General features: G+C 41.1%; 1 protein-coding gene across 1 annotated transcript in view; it reads left to right on the forward strand.

Annotated features, from left to right (window-relative positions):
• Positions 1-21575, forward strand: part of LOC117505953 (fibroblast growth factor receptor 1-A-like) — a gene marked incomplete at its 5' end in the record, with an annotated part of 94118 nt that overhangs the window by 16615 nt on the left and 55928 nt on the right. The window contains 3 exons of the mRNA XM_034165494.1: positions 10816-10937; positions 11021-11131; positions 18532-18722. Coding sequence (XP_034021385.1) covers positions 10816-10937; positions 11021-11131; positions 18532-18722 — 424 coding nt within the window. The remainder of the gene's footprint in view (positions 1-10815; positions 10938-11020; positions 11132-18531; positions 18723-21575) is intronic.

The raw sequence follows: 21575 nt of genomic DNA on the forward strand, positions 1-21575 counted from the left end.
AAATTGAAGACCTCAGGGACAGTACTAGTTAAGGCCCAAAGAGGCAGGCCAAGAAAAATCTCAGATAAGCTGAGGCGAAGGATGATGAGAACAGTCATAGTCAACCCACAGACCTCCTCCAAAGACCTACAACATGATCTTGCTGCTGATAGTGTCTCTGTGCATAGTTTATTTATACAGTGCACTTTGCACAGAGAGATGCTGTATGATGCTGTAATGCAGAGGAAGCCTTTTCTGCATACACGCCACAAACAGTCGCTTGAGCTATGCTAAAGCACATTTGGACAAGCCAGCTTCATTTTGAAATAAGGTGCTGTGGACTGATGAAACTAAAATTGAGTTATTTGGACATAACAAGGGGCAGTATGCATGGCAGAAAAAGAACACAGCATTCCAAGAAAAACACTTGCTACCTACAGTAAAATTTGGAGGTGGTTCCATCATGCTGTGGGGCTGTGTGGCCAGTGCAGGTACTGGGAATCTTGTTAAAGTTGAGGGTCACTTTCATTCCAGTCAATATCAGCAGATTCATGAGAACAATGTTCAAGAATCAGTGACAAAGTTGAAGTTGTGCCAGGGCTGGCTCTTTCAACAAGACAACCCTAAACACTGCTCAAAATCTACTAAGGCATTCGTGCAGAGGAACAAGTACAGCATTCTGGAATGGCCATCTCAGTCCCCAGACCTGAATATGATTGAAAATCTGTGGTGTGATTTTAAGCGGGCTGTCCATGCTCAGAAACCAACAAACCTGAGATGTTTTGTAAAGAAGAATGGTCCAAAATACCTTCAACCAGAATCCAGACTCTCATTGGAAGCTATAGGAAGCATTTAGAGGCTGTTATTTCTGCAAAACGAGGATCTACTAAATATTGATGTATTTTATCTGTTGGGGTGCCCAAATGTATGCACCTGCCTAATTTTGTTAAAATAATTATTGCACACTTTATGTAAATACTAGAAACTTCATTCCACTTGTCAAATATCAGTGTGTTCATTTGCTGTATGATATATTTAACTGAAATTGCTGATCCAAACAACAAATGATTTATAAAGGAAAATCATGGAAATCATCAGGGGTGCACAAACCTTTGCATACAGCTGTATCTTTTAATTTTAAAGTAATGCACTCATTCTGAAGTTTTGAACATTAACACAGACAGATGGCAAAAGACATTATGGGAAAACTGAATAATAATAATGTCTATTTGTAAAATGTCATTTTTCTCATTTGTAAAAACATGCATTTGCAAAACTGACAATTCTGTTTAAGTTGTGAATCACAACTTGTGATTCAGCAACAACTGTGTGATATAACTGGGCGCCATTCACACTGCTATCCAGTAGATGGCAGTATTATATGCATTTTCACCCATCCAGATTAATTTGGTTTATAAATCAAAACCATAAAACCTGCTTTCCTTCGGCCTCACTTCTGGACCACTGTATGCTGTAAATGTAAATGACTTTTGTTCTTTTCTTTTTGTAACAACCTGGTAGCCTGGTCCCTTCTGCTGGGTTAGAGTTGATATCAGCTCCTCTCAGCTGCCTGACTGCTGCAAAATACATAGCAGACAGGAACCAACATGTATGATTTTAGGGTTTACAAGTGTTGTTCACCATTACTAACTATGTAAAAAAGTCAGCGGATGAAATCAGCGGAACTAAATTTAGTGGAAGTGAATTGGTCCGCTAATGGTTTTTGAAGTTAGCTGAAAAGCTAATCTGCTAACAAAAAAGAAAGCCAACAAGGATGAAGGATGCAGACGGGACAGAACACCAAGACAACCAGCAAGGATGACAGACACAGACAGAAGACAGAACACCAAGATAGCCAGGAAGGATGAAGCATGCAGACGGGACAGAACACCAAGACAGCCAGGAAGGATGAAGCATGCAGACGGGACAGAATACCAAGACAGCCAGGAAGAATGAAGGATGCAGACGGGACAGAACACCAAGACAGCCAGGAAGGATGAAGGATGCAGACGGGACAGAACACCAAGACAACCAGCAAGGATGACAGACACAGACAGGAGACAGAACACCAAGACAACCAACAAGGATTACGGATGCAGACAAGCGACAGAACACCATGACAACCAGCAAGGATGACGGACGCAGACAGGCAACAGAACACCATGACAACAAGCAAGGATGACGGGCGCAGACAGGCGACAGACCACCAAGACAAACAGCAAGGATGATGGATGCAGACAGATGACAGAACAGCAAGACAACCAGCAAGGATGACGGGCGCAGACAGGGGACAGAACACCAAGACAACCAGCAAGGATGACGGGCGCAGACAGGGGACAGAACACCAAGACAACCAGCAAGGATGACGGACGCAGACAGGCGACAGACCACCAAGACAAACAGCAAGGATGATGGATGCAGACAGATGATAGAACAGCAAGACAACCAGCAAGGATGACGGACGCAGACAGGGGACAGAACACCAAGACAAACAGCAAGGATGATGGATGCAGACAGATGATAGAACAGCAAGACAACCAGCAAGGATGACGGGCGCAGACAGGGGACAGAACACCAAGACAACCAGCAAGGATGACGGACGCAGACGGGACAGAACACAGTAACAGTCAACACAGGAAAAACAAACATTTTGCCATCAGGCAGGAGATACAGAATATTACAAACCAGAACAAACTGTCTAAAAAATAGTTTCTATCCAAAGGCAATCATGGCACTTAATTCTTCAAGGTGAAATAGTATGTTCAGTATGCAATATATCTGGTAGTCTTTTTCACCCAGTGCAACCTGTGACCGTACCATTTCTGTCCATAAACAGTGCAGTATATGTTTTATTCTTTTAGATGTTTTATTCCTGTTCATAGCCAGTGTAATATGTTTCATTCTTTTATATGTTCTTAAACTATTTATTGCTCTTAACTCACGAGCCGAAGCACTTTCAATTTCGTTGTGACTTTGTAAAAAGTAACAATGACAATAAAGACTGTCTATCTGTCTTATCTATTTTGACACATTCTCCTCCTCCTTCTTCTTCGCCTATTTGCACAAGCACCCTGTTGGGCAATGGTGGTCATTGTTAACTCTGGCTTTGACCGATCCAGTATGGAAATTTGATTTGTTCTTTACATCTCATTCTACACTGGACACCCTTCCTGACACAACCCTCCTCATTTATTTGGGTTTGGGGCCGGTGTAACAGTATATCCCCCCCCCCCCCCCCCCCCCCCGACAGGCAACATTCCTACAGGGCAGTACTGATTACCCCAAACCTTGATATGGCCCAATCAGCATAGAGCAACCTTTAATCTCTATATTTCATGGATGTTTTATGGTCCCAGATGAAGCAGTTTAATTGAAGGTGAACGATAACATTTCCTATTCTGAACTGAAAGTAGGGCTGCAGCTATCGATTATTTTAGTAATTTAGTATTTTAGTTCTGACAATTAATCGAGTAATCGGATAAAAAGTACTTTTGCGTTTTTAAACAACATCAATAGTCCATGGCTCTCCCTAAGCAATGGCGCAATGTCTCTGCGCCAAAATCTTAGTGAATCAGAAGAGACACGCACATCCAAGATTAGAGTTGGGTATTGAGAACCGTTTCTTTTCGGGTATTGTTAATAAATTATTCGATCCACCGATGTCAATAGTCTTTTTGCTTAACTGTTCCCTTATCTTTCCTTCAGAGCGGCTGTTGTTTTTGAAGGTGTTTGTTGAGAAAATGATAATCTGCAGCGCGACTCCACTTTGAACCGTGAACCAATGAAGCAGTGCTTCAATCCATTGGCTCGTTGTTTCTTTGTTTTATTTTGCTTTATCTTAATTTTTCCCCACTGCTCGCATCTTAGCACGTTTGTGTGCATTTGTTTTCTATATAATAATTAATGGCTCAGCATTTGTTGTCCTAAAATGTATTAAAAATTGTAATATTTAAAAAAAAATGTTTATTTATATATTAATACTAATAATAGCAACAACAGCAGCAACTCTTCAGAAGTGGCAAGTCTGCTTCTTAACCCCTCTCCAAGTGATTAAAATATGTCATCTGTGAGTCACTTTTGTGTGGATTAAAGTCACTAACTGGGACTCTTGTCTTGTTGCAGTCAAGAAACGAGAATTGTCCTCCATTCCGTTGACCAGCTGCTCACCTCCAAAGGCTGAGCAGCTCTCTGCCGAGACAGAGTCCGCTCTGAATTAATAACTTCAAAATGAATTGCCACTTTAAATAAAATGACACCTCTTTCCAAACACTGTAATACAGACAATAAACTACAATCGACCAAAACATTTTTTTCTTCCAAAAATGAGACGTCCTGCATTCTTTATAAATTAAACTGATGTTGACCTGAAGCACAGTCAGCTGCAAGAGCTCAGTTCAGAGGTATGGAAAGACATTCATGCCAGTAATGTCTGAAAGGAAATGCTTTTGACAAAAACTAACAGATTTAGTTTTTCTATTTATGTCCAGAGATCAAGGATCCACCATATAGACTTTATTATGTCCAGAGTTTAAGGATCCAGTAACCAATTTCATATTAATTTACTTTCAGACTCAATAAAATGTTATTGACATAGAAAACCTGTAAAACATACTTTTAGTACACAGAAAATTCACAAGAGGTATCGATAAGGGAATCGATAAGGAATCGGATCGATAAGCGGAATTGATAATGGTATTGATATCGATAAAAATCTTATCAATACCCATCCCTATCCAAGATGTGTAAATAAAAAAAATAAAGTGTGATGGATCAAAAAAAGACAAATATCAAAGCAAAAATCTGCACAACTTGAGCTCTCCCATGCAAAAAGATTAATTTGGACACAAATACAAAATAGCTGTGCCAAAATCTTGACATTTTGCTGAAATGGCGATGGGATGTGGGTTCTGTTTTGTTTTTGCCCTAACTTGTAAAAATTAACCTTTTTTTGTTTGTTTAAGGTTGGTGTACTGGGTCCCTGCGTTATTTATTTTTTTTAAATCCCTCTTTCTCTGCGTTTCAGCTGGAGGTTGAACATGCAAGCCTCGCAGTCAGTTTTTATTATTATTATTATTATTTTATTTAAGTTACAGTGTTTGCGAAGTGTTGTGTGTTGCCCAAAAAAAGTGAAAATTAAAAAGTGAAACACTCAGTGCGAGTCTGAGCAAAACACTGAAGAAAGAGTGGACTTTTGCTGAGAGGATCTTTCAGAAACTGTCAGTGTAGCCGGGGACGGAGCTGTGACTAATAGACAAACATACTGCTTCACTTTAAATCCACATTCAGTCTGTTTCAGATGATCGGCGTGGACCCTCTTTCTCTTAAAAGGCTTTATTTCACTCTGTGTGTCACGTTGGAAAGCGGTAGCTTTAGCCGCTAATTTGTTTAGCGTTTACACGGTTTATGGGCAGGCCCTAGTCTTCTGTTTTTGTTTTGTTTTGTTTTTCTGGGGACGTTACAGCGCCACACAGGCCTGGCATATGTACTACAATGTTAAATGAACCTTTGAGGCACAGAATTTGCCTTGAACATTTTTTGTAATCGAATTATTCGAGTTACTCAACTAATCATTTCAGCTCTAACTGAAAGGTATCTTACTGGGGCTGCTATAGGTGACCAGGAAAGTTGTTTAGTTGAATTTAGTGTTTGACCATCCTGTGACCTTGAACTTGATCCTTTTGTGTACTGAAAGGTACCTTACTAGGGCTGCTATGTGTAAAGTTGCAAGAGTCTGTGATGTAAACTGTGTGCTACAGAGTGACTTAAAGGTGAAAAATGCAATGATTACAGACAAAACAAAACAAAAAACTAACATACATACTGACAAACATTTTGGCAAGATATTGCTGGGGGGAGCTATCCAGGGTGGGGGGTAAGATATCCTAGGATAAACTGTTACACAGCAGTCAGTGTACTGGCTGCACAACCCATGTGGCTGAGATTTAACACACTCTACGGTTAACGCCCTGCCTTCTTCGACCCTCCTCATTTATCCAGGCTTTGGACTGGCAGTCAGAATGTACTGGCTGCACACCCGCCATGGCTGAGTTACTAGATAGAAGTATTAAATAGAAAAAGAGAACTAATAGGATCATATTAAAAGCTTCTTTATATACAATATTTTTTGTTCTATTGTCTTTCAGCAGCTCTTTGTCTGGCACTTCTTGAATTAAACTTCAGTTTTCCTCAGTTTGGATGCCCTTTCTCTTTTATCCTGCAGGAGCTCCTATTTTTTCCACCAGTTTTGACTTTTTTTTATTATGCCCCTTTGCTTTACCAGCTCTTCTTCCTGTTCTTTAGCTGTTAACATTTCAAGCTGTTCACACTTTTAGCCACTCTGCAAACTTTTCTTTGAGTTTCCCATTAACATATGTTTCCTTGTCATTTTGAAGGTCTAAAATGAAGTAATTTTTCTTTTAAAGGACATGTTGCACCGAAATCATAACACTTAAGATTCATGCTGTTAGTAACCATCACTTCCGTGACCAGTTTCAAAGTATACAGCATTTGCAACAAACAGCTACGCTAGGCACAGATTAATTCCAATGTTTACATAAATGTGATGTCGTGTTCTGAGGGCTCATTTTTAAGTGAAAACTGTTCATTTTGATGCCGTCACAGTAAAAGCAGCAGCCATGAGAAGGTTTAGTGTGCCTGCATGCCATTAGTCAGAAACGCACCCTTTTAAAATCAGAACAAACGCTTATAAATGTTGTATACTTGTATAACTGTTAAAAACAGGTGTGAAAGTAAGCCGTAACACAGTGGCACGCTGTACAGGAAGTGAATATGCAGTGTTCTGCAGCTGATACGCGGGGAGTACCTCCTTGCTTTGCAGTGCAGTGTGCACTCATGCTGCACAGCACACACCTTCTGCAGTCATTTGTAGAGAGATTAGTATGACGGGCCAATCAGCTGCTGACGGCGCAAAAACTCAAGTGGAAACTGTCGAATTATACGTTTTCCAAAAAAAAACAAAAAAAAAAAACAACTTTAATGGCTCCCCACTCAGTGATGCCGTGGAGAAAATGAAGTTTTATGAAGCATCTGGCACCAGCAGTGGCCGTCTGCGACTCCACCAGACAATCAGATCAGGAGTTTTTGTCAGACTGGAGCTCAGCCAGGCAATCAGGTTCATTATCTTCTGAAAATAATGTATTCTGACTTTTTCCCAATGTAAAGAAGACATCTGCAGGTCCAGGCAACCTGTGAAAAACTGCGCCATGGCGATGTCCCACGTCCACGTATACAGCGGCAGTAAAACAGCAGCGTCACCATTTAGTTTCCAAAATCTGACAGACTCGGGGTGAAGTGTGTCGTCTCCTGTCTGTAAATCTGAGCCATCACTTTTGAATAAAAACTCAGATGCTTTGTTATTGGACATGCCATAGGTATTAAAGGCACTGCGCTGCAGTGGTTTGAATCATATTTATCTAATAGATTACAATTTGTTCATGTAAATGGGGAGTCTTCTTCATGGAATAAGGTTAATTATGGAATTCCACATGGTTCTGTGCTAGGACCGATTTTATTCTCTTTATACATGCTTCCCTTAGGCAGTATCATTAGAAAGCATTGCTTAAATTTTCATTGTTACGCAGATGATACCCAGCTTTATCTATCCATGAAGCCAGAGGACACACACCAATTAGCTAAACTGCAGGATTGTCTTACAGACATAAAGACATGGATGACCTCTAATTTCCTGATTTTAAACTCAGATAAAACTGAAGTTATTGTACTTGGCCCCACAAATCTTAGAAACATGGTGTCTAACCAGATCCTTACTCTGGATGGCATTACCCTGACCTCCAGTAATACTTTGAGAAATCTTGGAGTCATTTTTGATCAGGATATGTCCTTCAATGCGCATATTAAGCAAATATGTAGGACTGCTTTTTTGCATTTGCGCAATATCTCTAAAATTAGAAAGGTCTTGTCTCAGAGTGATGCTGAAAAACTAATTCATGCATTTATTTCCTCTTGGCTGGACTACTGTAATTCATTATTATCAGGTTGTCCAAAAAGTTCCCTGAAAAGCCTTCAGTTAATTCAAAATGCTGCAGCTAGAGTACTGACAGGGACTAGAAGGAGAGAGCATATCTCACCCATATTGGCCTCTCTTCATTGGCTCCCTGTTAATTCCAGAATAGAATTTAAAATTCTTCTTACTTATAAGGTTTTGAATAATCAGGTCCCATCTTATCTTAGGGACCTCATAGTACCATATCACCCCAATAGAGCGCTTCGCTCTCAGACTGCAGGCTTACTTGTAGTTCCTAGGGTTTGTAAGAGTAGAATGGGAGGCAGAGCCTTCAGCTTTCAGGCTCCTCTCCTGTGGAACCAGCTCCCAATTCAGATCAGGGAGACAGACACCCTCTCTACTTTTAAGATTAGGCTTAAAACTTTCCTTTTTGCTAAAGCTTATAGTTAGGGCTGGATCAGGTGACCCTGAACCATCCCTTAGTTATGCTGCTATAGACTTAGACTGCTGGGGGGTTCCCATGATGCACTGAGTGTTTCTTTCTCTTTTTGCTCTGTATGCACCACTCTGCATTTAATCATTAGTGATTGATCTCTGCTCTCTTCCACAGCATGTCTTTTTCTTGATTCTCTCCCCTCAGTTCGGTTCGTTTCACTCTGTCATCGGGATGTTTCTGCTCATTCTAAAATGTACATCACACACCAAGAAATGCAGTAAAATGTTTTCTGAAAATGCACCTGCTAACACAGACTGAAAGCAATAAGTAACAATAAAATCCATCAGCGTTCACTAATTATTAGCGCATGTGCACAGAGAGACTTAGTCATGAGTACTTTTATGTTGTCTTGCTAACTGGGATGTTAAAAAACATGGGAGATGTCCTTTAATAGTAATACATTGGTTGCAAAATACATAAAAATGTAGTGAAACTTTGGAATTGGTAGAAAAATAATCTAGATTATGGGGGGGGGGGGGGGCAGTTTGTAAAATCGGATTTATATTTTTGTGGCATTGCTCTTAATAATCTAGATTATGGGGGGGGGGGCAGTTTGTAAAATCGGATTTATATTTTTGTGGCATTGCTCTTAATAATCTAGATTATGGGGGGGGGGGGCAGTTTGTAAAATCGGATTTATATTTTTGTGGCATTGCTCTTAATAATCTAGATTATGGGGGGGGGGGGCAGTTTGTAAAATCGGATTTATATTTTATATTTTTGTGGCATTGCTCTTTAAAGGAAATCATAATTATTAACTAATAGTTCATCAGTCACAGCCACTCCATGGGGGGTGACTGGATTATTCATAGTGAATATACCATGCCATTAATCTACATACGTTTTCAATAACTTATGTTTATTTTTTGTTTGTTTATACTAAAGGGTAGCACCATGCTGCTGGTCTAAGTTTTCCAAAAGAAAAAAGTCAAGTCACTTCGGTGGCATACAGCAGGAAAATTTCTGTTAAGGAAGAAAAATCAAAAAACCTTCCCACAGTATAATCTGTTTGACAAGAAAATCAACCCCTCCTGTGTTGTTTCTCTTTTCTTTTCTTCCTTTGAAGCCCAAAAGTGAAAACGGTATCTGCTTTGTTGTTGTTTGTCAGATCCATGTGGTTTCTGGGGAATTCCCTTTGGCAATACAATATAAACAAAAGTTTGTGACCTCAGCCTTGCTTTCATGACATAACAATGAGGGGTTTCCTCTAAATACGTACATTAATACAGGGGTGAGCAATTATTTTTTGCAAAGGGCCAAATGAGAAACTGATAATATTGTGGAGGGCCGGACCAAAAGGCTAAACTCAAGTCTGCTAATTCCTATATAAAAAGCAGTAAATAACATTGTTTTGAAAACTAGATGTTCTGATTAGGCAACAAAAAAGAGGTTAACTTTCTAAAGACGTCACATCACCTGTGATCATAAACCAGATATTAAAGACGAGTCACAATATCACTGTCACTGAACTGTGCAGGAAAAAAAGAGGAAAGTGTCCCAGTTCATATCTGTGCGTGACTACATTTGTATTTTACATTTTTATGTTTTTCAGTTCTTTTTTTCTGATTCTGTGAGAGAAATCTAGTCTCTGTTGATCTTTAACAAGAGTATCAAAGTCAGACTGACTGTCTGAGGTGGAGATGTGGACCTGGATTTACTTATTAAACTGCATCAAAATGCGGTTTTAGTTCAGTCATAAAGACCCGGTGACACGACGACAGCAGAACGAAGGAGAAGTCAAAAAGCCACAAATCATCTGGTAAAGGTGGACGAATGATCTACAACGTTCCAGGCTCTGCTGTACTCTGGAGGACACGTACACGCAGCCACAAACGGCTTGTGAGTTGGATGAAGGTCACCCACAACACTAATTGATAGAATAGTAAATATTTTCTTGGTTGGTCTGAGTCAGCCAAAGGGCCGGATACGACCCGCGGGCATAAAATGCCCAGGTGTGCTCTAATGGATACCAGCATTCTGAACAGCTTGGGTTTGCTTGAGAGAGGCTCATTCCACCAAATGTGTGTTGAATTATTTGCTATAACTTTGGCGAATAAGTATTATTTATTCTTTTGTCAACTAATGCTGAGAAAGGGTGAAAATAGAGAGATTCTTTGAGGCTGAAAGTTCCTGATATTTTGCAGTCTAAGCATGTGGGGTGTGGATAAGCAGCCTGCAGATGTTGAGCTTCCTGGAGTGTGTAACAGCTGTGATAAGTGTGACCACACAAACCTGAACAGCTTTATGTGCAGATCTGCTGATTTCTGCAGGAAAGCTGCAAAGCTGCTCGGCATGAGCTTGATATTTTTCCGGTTTGAACCACTAATCTTCTCGCTGCTCTGTGTTCCTCCGTCAGGCTGACGTTGGGGAAACCTCTGGGTGAAGGCTGTTTTGGTCAGGTGGTGCTGGCTGAGGCTGTGGGGATTGACAGAAGCAAACCCAGCAGTCTGACCAAGGTGGCTGTTAAGATGCTGAAAGGTTAGAGTCACACCTGACATGAAACACCTGGACACACGATAACCGCCTCAGCTGACTTGATCTGAAATTTGTGTAACATGCAGCTGACGCTACAGAGAAGGACCTGTCTGACCTGATCTCCGAGATGGAAATGATGAAGATGATCGGCAAACACAAGAACATCATCAACCTGCTGGGAGCCTGCACACAAGATGGTACGCGCGAGGTGCGGACGTGTCTCTCGTACGCGCGAGGTGCGGACGTGTCTCGTGCGTACGCGCGAGGTGCGGACGTGTCTCTCGTACGCGCGAGGTGCGGACGTGTCTCGTGCGTACGGGCGAGGTGCGGACGTGTCTCGCGCGTACGGGCGACGTGCGGACGTGTCTCGCGCGTACGGGCGAGGTGCGGACGTGTCTCGCGCGTACGGGCGACGTGCGGACGTGTCTCGCGCGTACGGGCGAGGTGCGGACGTGTCTCCCGTACGCGCGAGGTGCGGACATGTCTTCCGCCCACTCGTACTGATGGTGCTCACGTACATGCTTAAGTTGGATGCAGGACTATGAAAAAGTGCTTCCACATATCACTACGACCAAAGACTGAAATAAAATCCTTATGTTATTTTATAGGAAGCGTGTTTTTAATAGGTTTGTTTATAATTGGTGCTATTGTGTAATCGTGCACTGGGCTCCAAATATCAATATACAAATACGGAGTTTAATGAGTGCAGTGTAAGAATATTTACACAGATTTTGCAGTACCAGCTGAGTGTGTGCAGAGCGCACGTCTGCTTTCTTCAGTCCAGAAAAAAAATCCAATCCTTCATCACACGGCGCTTCAGCAGCCACAGAACATGTCCCCGTGAACACTGCGGCTGCTGGATTTAGCGTCCTCCAATCATTACAAGCATTTTTACCAGAAGCAAACAGTCATTCAATCTTGTTGAATTTATTTGTCAATCTCATCGTGGACACGTGCAATAGTGAAAAATGGGAGGAAAAATGCACTGATTGTGTCAAAAATGTACACCAGTAGCATTATCCATTCAGTCAGATAAATGAGTGTCGTGACAAAATCCACCAATCAGATGACATGGATCTATTTAGATGTCATATAATTTAAAGTTGTTTTTTAGTTCTCATATTTTCTGGTGTAAAAGATATATATTTTTTTGTTTTAATAGTTTGGGATGCCTCAAAACTCCAGTATGATTTACATACCAAAAAATCGCATATGCATTATTAACAATTATGACAATTTATATGGCACTTTCCCCTTTAAAAAACAAAGTACACTACAATAATGTACAAAAATCCCAAATTAAGAAGTTGATAATAAAGAAAAGAGTATGATGTTCATTCCAGAGTGACTTGTACTCCAAAGTACACTGAAAAGGTTTATGTTTTTTTATTTATATATTTAATTTTTAATTAATTAATAATATTATTTATTTATTTAGCTTAATTTCTTTTAAGAAACCAAACATTGACATTCTTTCATTTTTTTTTTGTCTCTATTTTTGTTTTGTTGGGGAAATCACAATAATCTAAGTTAAACATGATATTTGAGTGTACTATTTTTTCACATCGAATTAAAAAACTTCAACTTCTTTGTACAAAAATTCTACAAAATCTGTTTGACATCAGTGTGAAAGCTAACATTGTTCTTCTGCGAGGAAACAGTGCTAACCACTAAGTCCCTGTGCTGCAAAACAAAAAGTTTGCTCAGTTTGGCACATCAGTACTGACACAATAAATCTAGTTTGCTTGGGACTCCGACGGGGGCGGTCGCATCTCCTCGACTCTCCCTTATCTCTCTGCTTTTAACCTTCAAGTCCCTACTTTATCAGACTGTGAATTCCTCAAAACTATATTGGATTCTGAATCTATTGAACTACTATTGGATTAACCATGGAATTGATCAGCTGGTCTCTGAACGCTATTGACACCATTTTTTCTACAAGAAGGTCAGGACCGGGGGATCCTACCTGCCCAGATGGAACGTATCCTGTGGGCTATGTCCTTGACTCCTGGAGTTCCTGGCGTGTGGCGTGCTTGGCACCTTTCTCCGTTGAGGATGTCGAGGATTTATTAATTTTTGGTTTCATGGTAGCAGGGCTGGTACTTTTTGGCTTGTGTGCTGCCCGGAAAATTGGCAAGACGGCAGCATCAAGAACCATGGGCGTTCGCTTGTCCGTCATGATTAACGAGGTTGGCAAGGCAGTGCATTCTCAGACTGCATTGACTCTTGAACTCAGATGTAAATTGGATGACATCTTGGAGCAGATGCGCGCCTTGCAGTTGAAGCTGAAGATTAATTTTGTTGGTTTGGAACCAAGATTTTGCTGGTTTACTAGTGTGCTTTGGGTCATTGGGCCTCATGTATCAATGTTGCGTACGGGAGCGTATATGGGGTGTACGCCAAAACGGCTGCACTACTTGGCATTTATCAATGTGGTCGTTGGCGTACGCTGTGCTGAAAATATACACCAGGTCGAGAGGTGGTGTAAATTATACACCAAAATGAACCAGCGCTGGAATCCACATAAAAATGAAACTGATCAACATGATAAACAGTGCTATTATACAAATCAATGCATATGTTACATAAATAACACTTTCCTGTATATACTACATAATAATCAATACAAATCCTGCTGTTGCGGGATTGTTATGGAGCACGATCCGTGGCAACTGTACTGATGTCATTCCCTTAATTCGCCCGTGCTGCAATCAAGTTTTGTCGTCTCCATTCGTTTGTCACAATACAATAAATAAAGAGGTACATTTTAAAAAAAGAAATCTGACAAATTAGGCGTGTCTTATTAATTAAGCGAGCAAATATCCACATGTCAAGAATTATTGACATGTGAAAAGAGAATACAGTGGTCCCTCGCTATAACGCGGCCTCGCAGTCCCGCGGAGTATTTACTCCAATTTTGCATGCTATTAATTTTTTTACAGTGTTCTGTGTTCTGCGTGTCTGTTTATAAGAATCCTCTCGCCCAGACGAAGAAAGAGCGCCAACAACTAGGCCTACTCATGACTGTGTTTCTCACACGGAAACAGCACCTGCTGCTGCGAGGTGCGAGTGGAAAAGGCGCGGCGCCAGGACGCAGAGGCCTGATCTGTGGAATACTGGTCAGTCACTATTAATAATTTCTTATGTGTCCAACCTCGTTCGTTGATCGTTATAATTAAATTTGTTAGTTCTAAATGCCATCATAATTATTTATAGGAAAACGTTCTATTTTTATTTCTCAAACAAATGTTTGGGGCTGAAAACAGTTTGGTTTTATTTTCCTACTAAGATTTGAACTTTGAGAGTGTTTACACACGAGAGAAAAGTGAGAAAATGTTCATGCCTGATTGTGAAAGTGTATAATGTGGGTTTACAGGGGTTTTGCAGCTTTGAAACGTCTATAATAATTGTAAAAAATAACGCTGACTACGTCGCAGTTTCGCATATTAAGGGCTATTTTTTAGAACGTAACTCCCGCGATAAACGAGGGACCACTGTAACACTTTATTGATTATATACTACAAAACAATTGATACAACGGCCACTTTCGGCGCTCTATTGGCACGCATCGTGATTGGTGAAGTTCTTTTTCTTTGCCGTCTTCCTGGCTTCCATGTCTGAAGCGGAGTCTGAATATTTATGGGCGTGTTTATTATAATTACGGTCATTTCCACCCGCTGCATTTATCAAGATCACGTCAGGCGTACACCAGAAATGGGCAGGTGGGCACTGCTTGATACATGTCACGGCAGCTTTGGTGTATTTCAAGTTTATGCCGTAAATTTACGCCACAAGTGCGCAACATTGATACATGAGGCCCATTATCTTGTTGAAACACCCATTTCAAGGGCATGTCCTCTTCAGCATAAGGCAACATGACCTCTTCAAGTATTTTGACATATCCAAACTGATCCATGATACCTGGTATGCGATATATTCTTGCAAATAACTTAGCTTCACACAGGCGTCTTCTAACTGTCACAGCACTTACAGGTAACTCCAGACTGTCTTTGATCATCCTGGAGCTGATCAATGGGTGAGCCTTTGCCATTCTGGTTATTCTTCTATCCATTTTGATGGTTGTTTTCCGTTTTCTTCCACGCGTCTCTGTTTTTTTTGTCCATTTTAAAGCATTGGAGATCATTGTAGATAAACAGCCTATAATTTTTTGCACCTGCATATAGGTTTTCCCCTCTCCAATCAACTTTTTAATCAAACTATGCTGTTCTTCTGAACAATGTCTTGAATGTCCCATTTTCCTCAGGCTTTCAAAGAGAAAAGCATGTTCAACAGGTGCTCGCTTCATCCTTAAATAGGGGACACCTGATTCACACCTGTTTGTTCCACAAAATTGACGAACTCACTGACTGAATGCCACACTACTATTATTGTGAACACCCCCTTTTCTACTTTTTTACTAATAGTCCAATTTCATAGCCTTAAGAGTGTGCATATCATGAATGCTTGGTCTTGTTGGATTTGTGAGAATCTACTGAATCTACTGGTACCTTGTTTCCCATGTAACAATAAGAAATATACTCAAAACCTGGATTAATCTTTTTAGTCACATAGCACTACTATTATTCTGAACACTACTGTATGTATTCACAGCCTTTGCCCTGAAGCTCAAAATTGAGCTCTGATCATCTGATCATCCTTGAGATGTTTCTACAGCTTAATTGGAGTCCACCTGGGGTTAATTCAGTTGATTGGACATGATTTGGAAAGACACACCTGTCTACATATAAGGTCCCACAGTTCAAAAGAATTGTCTGTCGACCTCTGAGATAAGATTGTCTCAAGGCACAAATCTGAGGAAGAGTACAGAAACATTTCTGCTGCTTTGAAAGTCCCAGTGAGCACATTGGCCTCCATCATCCATAAATGGAAGAAGTTTGGATCTACCAGGACACTTTCACCAGGACACCAACCCACCTGTACAGGAAGGGACAGAGCAGGCTGTACTTTCTGAGGAGTCTGCGGTCATTTAACATCTGCAAGAAACTCCTGTGGATGTTCTACCAGTCCTTAGTAGCCAGCGTCCTTTTTTACACCGTGTTGTGCTGGAGGGGCAGCACATCCAAGAAGAACACATCCAGGATGGACAAACTGATCAGGTGATCAGGTCAACTCTGTGGTTGGCATGAAGTTGGACTCTCTGGTGATGGTGGCAGAGAAGAGAACACTGAACAAACTGCTGGACATTCTGTACGATGCCAGTCAGCCTCTGCACACTGTCATCAGCAACCAGAGGAGCCTCTTCAGCCACAGACTGCTCCTTCCCAAGTGCAGGACCAACAGACTGAAAAACTCCTTTTGTCCATCAGACTTTACAACTCGTCACTCAGGGGGAGGAGGAGGAACAGGAAGACAGAGGATGGGAAGGAGAGGAACAGTAGGAGTCAGTCAATCAGTATTGATCAGTATGTCTGGTATTTATATTGTGTATTTACAGTGGGGCAAAAAAGTATTTAGTCAATCCCTGATGCAAGTTCTCCTACTTAGAAAGATGAGACAGGTCTGTAATTTTCAACATAGGTACACTTCAACTATGAGAGACAAAATGAGGGGAAAAAAAATCCAGAAAATCACATTGTAGGATTTTTAAAGAATTTATTTGTAAATTATGGTGGAAAATAAGTATTTGGTCACCCACAAATAAACAAGATTTCTGGCTCTCACAGACCTGTAACAACTTCTTTAAGAAGCTCTTCTGTCCTCCACCTGTTACCTGTATTAATGGCATCTGTTGGAACTCATTATCTGTATAAAAGACACCTGTCCACAGCCTCAGTCAGACTCCAAACTCAACCATTGCCAAGACAAAATAACTGTCAGAGTACACCAGGAAGAAAATTGTAGATGTGCACCAGGCTGGGAAGAGTGAATCTACAGTAGTCAAGCAGGTTGGCGTGAATAAATCAACTGTTGAACAGTTATTTCAACAGTTCAAACTGCAATTGTAAGAAAATCGAAGACATACAAGACCATTGATAATCTCCCTTGATCTGGGGCTCCACACAAGATTTCATCCTGTGTGGGGTCAAAATGATCATAAGAACAGTTAACAAAAATCCCAGAAGTACATGGAGGGACCTGATGAATGACCTGCAGAGAGCTGGGACCAAAGTAACAAAGGCTACACACTACGCAGAGAGGGACTCAAATCCTGCAGTGCCAGGCGTGTCCCCCTGCGTAAGCCAGTACATGTCCAAGTCCATCTGAAGTTTGCCAGAGAGCATATGGATGATCCAGAAGAGGATTGGGAGAATATCATGTGGTCAGATGAAACCAAAATAGAACATTTTTGTAAAAACTCAACTCGTTGTGTTTGGAGGAAGAAGAATGCTGAGTTGCATTCCAAGAACACCATATCTACTGTGAAGCATTGGGGTGGAAACATCACACTTTGGGGCTGTTTTTCTGGAAATGGGACAAGACGACTGATCTGTGTTAACGGAAGAATGAACGTGTCCATGTATCGTGAGATTTTAAGCCAAAACCTCCTTCCTTCAGTGAGAGCATTGAAGAAGCAATGTGGCTGGGTCTTCCAGCATGTCATGATCCCAAACACACCGCTCAGGCAACAACTGAGTAACTCCGTAAAAAGTATTTCAAGGTTCTGGAGTGGCCAAGCCAGTCTCCAGACCTCAACCCCATAGAAAATTTGTTGAGGGAGTTGAAAGTCCGTGTTGCCCAGCAGCCCGAAAACATCACTGCTCTAGAGGAGACTTGCATGCAGGAATGGACCAAAATACCAGCTACAGTGTCTGCAAACCTGGAGTTTGACAAAAGGCACCTGAAGGACTCTAACTAGGAGAAACAAAATTCTCTGGTCTGATGAGACAAAGATTGAACTCTTTGGTGTCATGTTTGGAGGAAACCAGGCACCATCCCTACAGTGAAGCATGGTCGTGGCAGCATCATGCTATGGGATGTTTTTCAGTAGCAGGAACTGGGAGACTAGTCAGGATTGAGGGAAAGATGAATGCAGCAATGTACAGAGACATCCTGGATGAAAACCTGCTCCAGAGCGCTCTTGACCTCAGACTGGGGTGACAGTTCATCTTTGACCCTTAGCACACAGCCAAGATATCAAAGGAGTGGCTTCAGGACAACTCTGTGAATGTCCTTGAGTGGTCCAGCCAGAGCCCAGACATGAATCTGACTGAACATCTCTGGAAAGATCTGAAAATGTCTGTGCACAGACGCTCCACATCCAACCTGTTGGAGCCTGAGAAGTGTTGCGAAGAGGAATGGACCAAATTGCCCAAAGATAGGTGCACCGAGCTTGTGACATCATATTCAAGAAGACTTGAGGCTGGAACTGCTGCCAAAAGTGCATCAACAAAGTATTGAACAAAGCCTGTGAATACTTACGTACATGTGAGTTTTTGTTTTGTTTTTTTTTTTAATAAAAGCTTTTCACTTTATGGGTTATTGTGGGTGGAATTTTGAGGAGAAAAAAATAATTTAATCCATTTTGGAATAATGCTGTAACATAAAATGGGGAAAAAGTGAAGTGCTGTGAATACTTTCCTGATGCATGGTAAGTGGACAGATGATTTGTCCAAGCATTCCCTCTGTGTCCCTGCAGGTCCTCTGTACGTGGTTGTGGAATATGCATCACAGGGAAATTTGAGGGACTACCTCCGAGCCCGTAGACCGCCTGGACTGGAGTACTGGAGTGGCTCCAGGCAGGCTTCCCTGGGCAGCATGGAGATCATGGACCTTGTGTCTGCTGCCTATCAGGTTGCGAGAGGAATGGCATATCTGGCTACAAATAAGGTCAGTGTACTTTTACAGGTGGAACAATGTGAACACCGATCACCTCTGTGTCATTCTTCTGCCCCATCCTGTTATGGTTATTTCCCCATTCTTTGATCCACTGTCTTGCCCCAACCTTTGTTTAGTTGTTGTTTTACTTTATTCACTGGTTTTATTTTCTGTTTGTCATACGTTAGCCATGTGTTGAGTTACTTTCTAGTTTCTGTTTCAGCCGTTGTTGTCTTGATGATCATTTTTCATTTTTTTCCTTTGTTCTTTTTGTGTGGATGTTTTATTTGACTTTTGGTTCTGCTATCTGTGTTTTGGTATGTTGTGTTGTTGGTTTTGGGCAGTGTCTACATTACACCTTTTTTTGTCACTGAACACTCTTGTCCCTCACCAGTCTTTCCTCATCTGTCTCGTTCGTACACACCCCCATTTTTGTTGGTGTCACTATCATTTATATATATATATATATATATATATATATATATATATATATATATATATATATGTATCTATAGTGAGCACCCTGCGATTTTGCAAGTTCTCCCACTTAGAAATCATGGAGGGGTCTGAAATTTTCATCTTAGGTTCATGTCCACTGTGAGAGACATAATCTGGAAATCACAATGTATGATTTTTTTTTTTTTTTAATAATTTATTTGTATGTTACTGCTGCAAATAAGTATTTGAACACCTGTGAAAATCAATGTTAATATTTGGTACAGTAGCCTTTGTTTGCAATTACAGAAGTCAAACGTTTCCTGTAGTTTTTCACCAGGTTTTCACACACTGCAGCAGAGATTTTGGTCCACTCCTCCATACAGATCTTCTCCAAATCTTTCAGGTTTGGAGTTTCAGCTCCCTCCAAAGATTTTCTATTGAGTTCAGGTCTGGAGACTGGCCAGGCCACTCCAGGACCTTGAAATGCTTCTTACGGAGCCCCTCCTTAGTTGCCCTGGCTGTGTGTTTGGGGTCATTGTCATGCTGGAAGACCCAGCCATGACCCATCTTCAATGCTCTTACTGAGGGAAGGAGGTTGTTTGCCAAAATCTCACAATACATGACCCCATCCATCCTCCCTTCAATACGGTGCAGTCGTCCTGTCCCCTTTGCAGAAGAGCACCCCCAGAGTATGATGTTTCCACCCCCATGCTTCACGGTTGGGATGGTTTTCTTGGGGTTGTTCTCATCCTCTAAACATGGTAAGTGGAGTTGATTCAAAAAGCTCTATTCTGGTCTCATCTGACCTTCTCCCATGCCTCCTCTGGATCATCCAGATGGTCACTGGTGAACTTCAAACGGGCCTGGATATGTGCTGGCTTGAGCAGGGGGACCTTGCTGCCCTGCAGGATTTTAAACCATGACAGCATCATGTGTTACTAATAGAATCTTTGTGACTGTGGTGCCAGCTCTCTTCAGGTCATTGACCAGGTCCTCCTGTGTAGTTCTGAGCTTTCTCAGAATCATCCTTACCCCACAAAGTGAGATCTTACATGGAATCCCAGACCGAGGGAGATTGACAGTCATCTTGTGTTTCTTCCACTTTCTAATAAATAATCATAACAGTTGTTGTATTCTTCCAAGCTGCTTTCCTGTTGTCCTGTAGTCCATCCCAGCCTTGTGCAGGTCTACAGTTTTGTCCCTGGTGTCCTTAGACAGCTCTTTGGTCTTGGCTATGGTGGACAGGTTGGAGTGTGATTGATTAAGTGTGTGAACAGGTGTCTTTTATACAGGTAACAAGTTCAAACAGGTGCAATTAATACAGGTAAAGAGTGCAGAATAAGAGGGCTTCTTAAAGAAAAATTAACAGGTCTGTGAGAGACAGAATTCTTGCTGGTTGGTAGGGGGTCAAATACTTATTTGCAGCAGTAACATACATATAAATTATTTAAAAATCATACATTGTGATTTCTGGATTTTTTTTTTTTTTTTTTTTTTAGATTATGTCTCTCACAGTGGACATGCACCTAAGATGAAAATTTCAGACCCCTCCATGATTTCTAAGTGGAAGAACTTGCAAAATCGCAGTGTGTTCAAATACTTATTTTCCTCACTGTATATATATATATATATATATATATATATATATATATATATATATATAATATGGTGATCACCCTATTGACTGGTTCCTTTGTGTTGCAAATTAGATCAGTACCTGCTCCCTTGCCCCACTCAGACTGTGTTGAAAGAGGGAGACATGTAGGAAAACAGGTCTTGAGGACCAGGGTTGGGCATCCTTGGCCTAATTTGAAGGATAGACCAAACAAAGGACTTCAGTGAAAAAAACATTTATTTCACACATAAAAATATTCAAGAGAAATCGCATTGATAAACAATTTCTGAGCACAGTCAACAAATTGTGAGTTCCTATGTACAGTGTTCTGTTTTTTTGTTTGTTTGTTTAGTTTTTTAGCAATTTTTACACACAAATGGAGATCCTTTCCTGCATTTCCAACAGGTGTACTTGTGGCAAATGGCACATTTGTCTGTACTGCGATTTCTGTTGCAACTGATGCACTGGGCATGTTGTTGTTTTCCCTTCAGAAACTCTTCTCATTTCACGTAGTGCCTCCTCTCTCTCTTTCCAGTACGTGTTCCTGCATGTGTCTATTTCTCAGTTCAGTTGCCAGTTTATGCTGGAACCTTCGCCTCGACTCCTTTGATCATGTACATGCCTTGTACAGTACATGTGCATTAGCAGCAGCAATGTCCAGGATGTTGTAGAAGACAGCTATAGGCCATCTCCGTATTCCTGTGCGCCCTGTGTAAGCACGCAGTTTTTGATCCAGCACATTAACACCACATTTCAAATGGTTGTAGTCTATGATTACATTTGGTTTACGCCACAGATCTTCTTCAAGCTCC

This window comes from Thalassophryne amazonica, unplaced genomic scaffold (assembly GCF_902500255.1).
Source record: "Thalassophryne amazonica unplaced genomic scaffold, fThaAma1.1, whole genome shotgun sequence".
NCBI lineage: Eukaryota > Metazoa > Chordata > Actinopteri > Batrachoidiformes > Batrachoididae > Thalassophryne > Thalassophryne amazonica.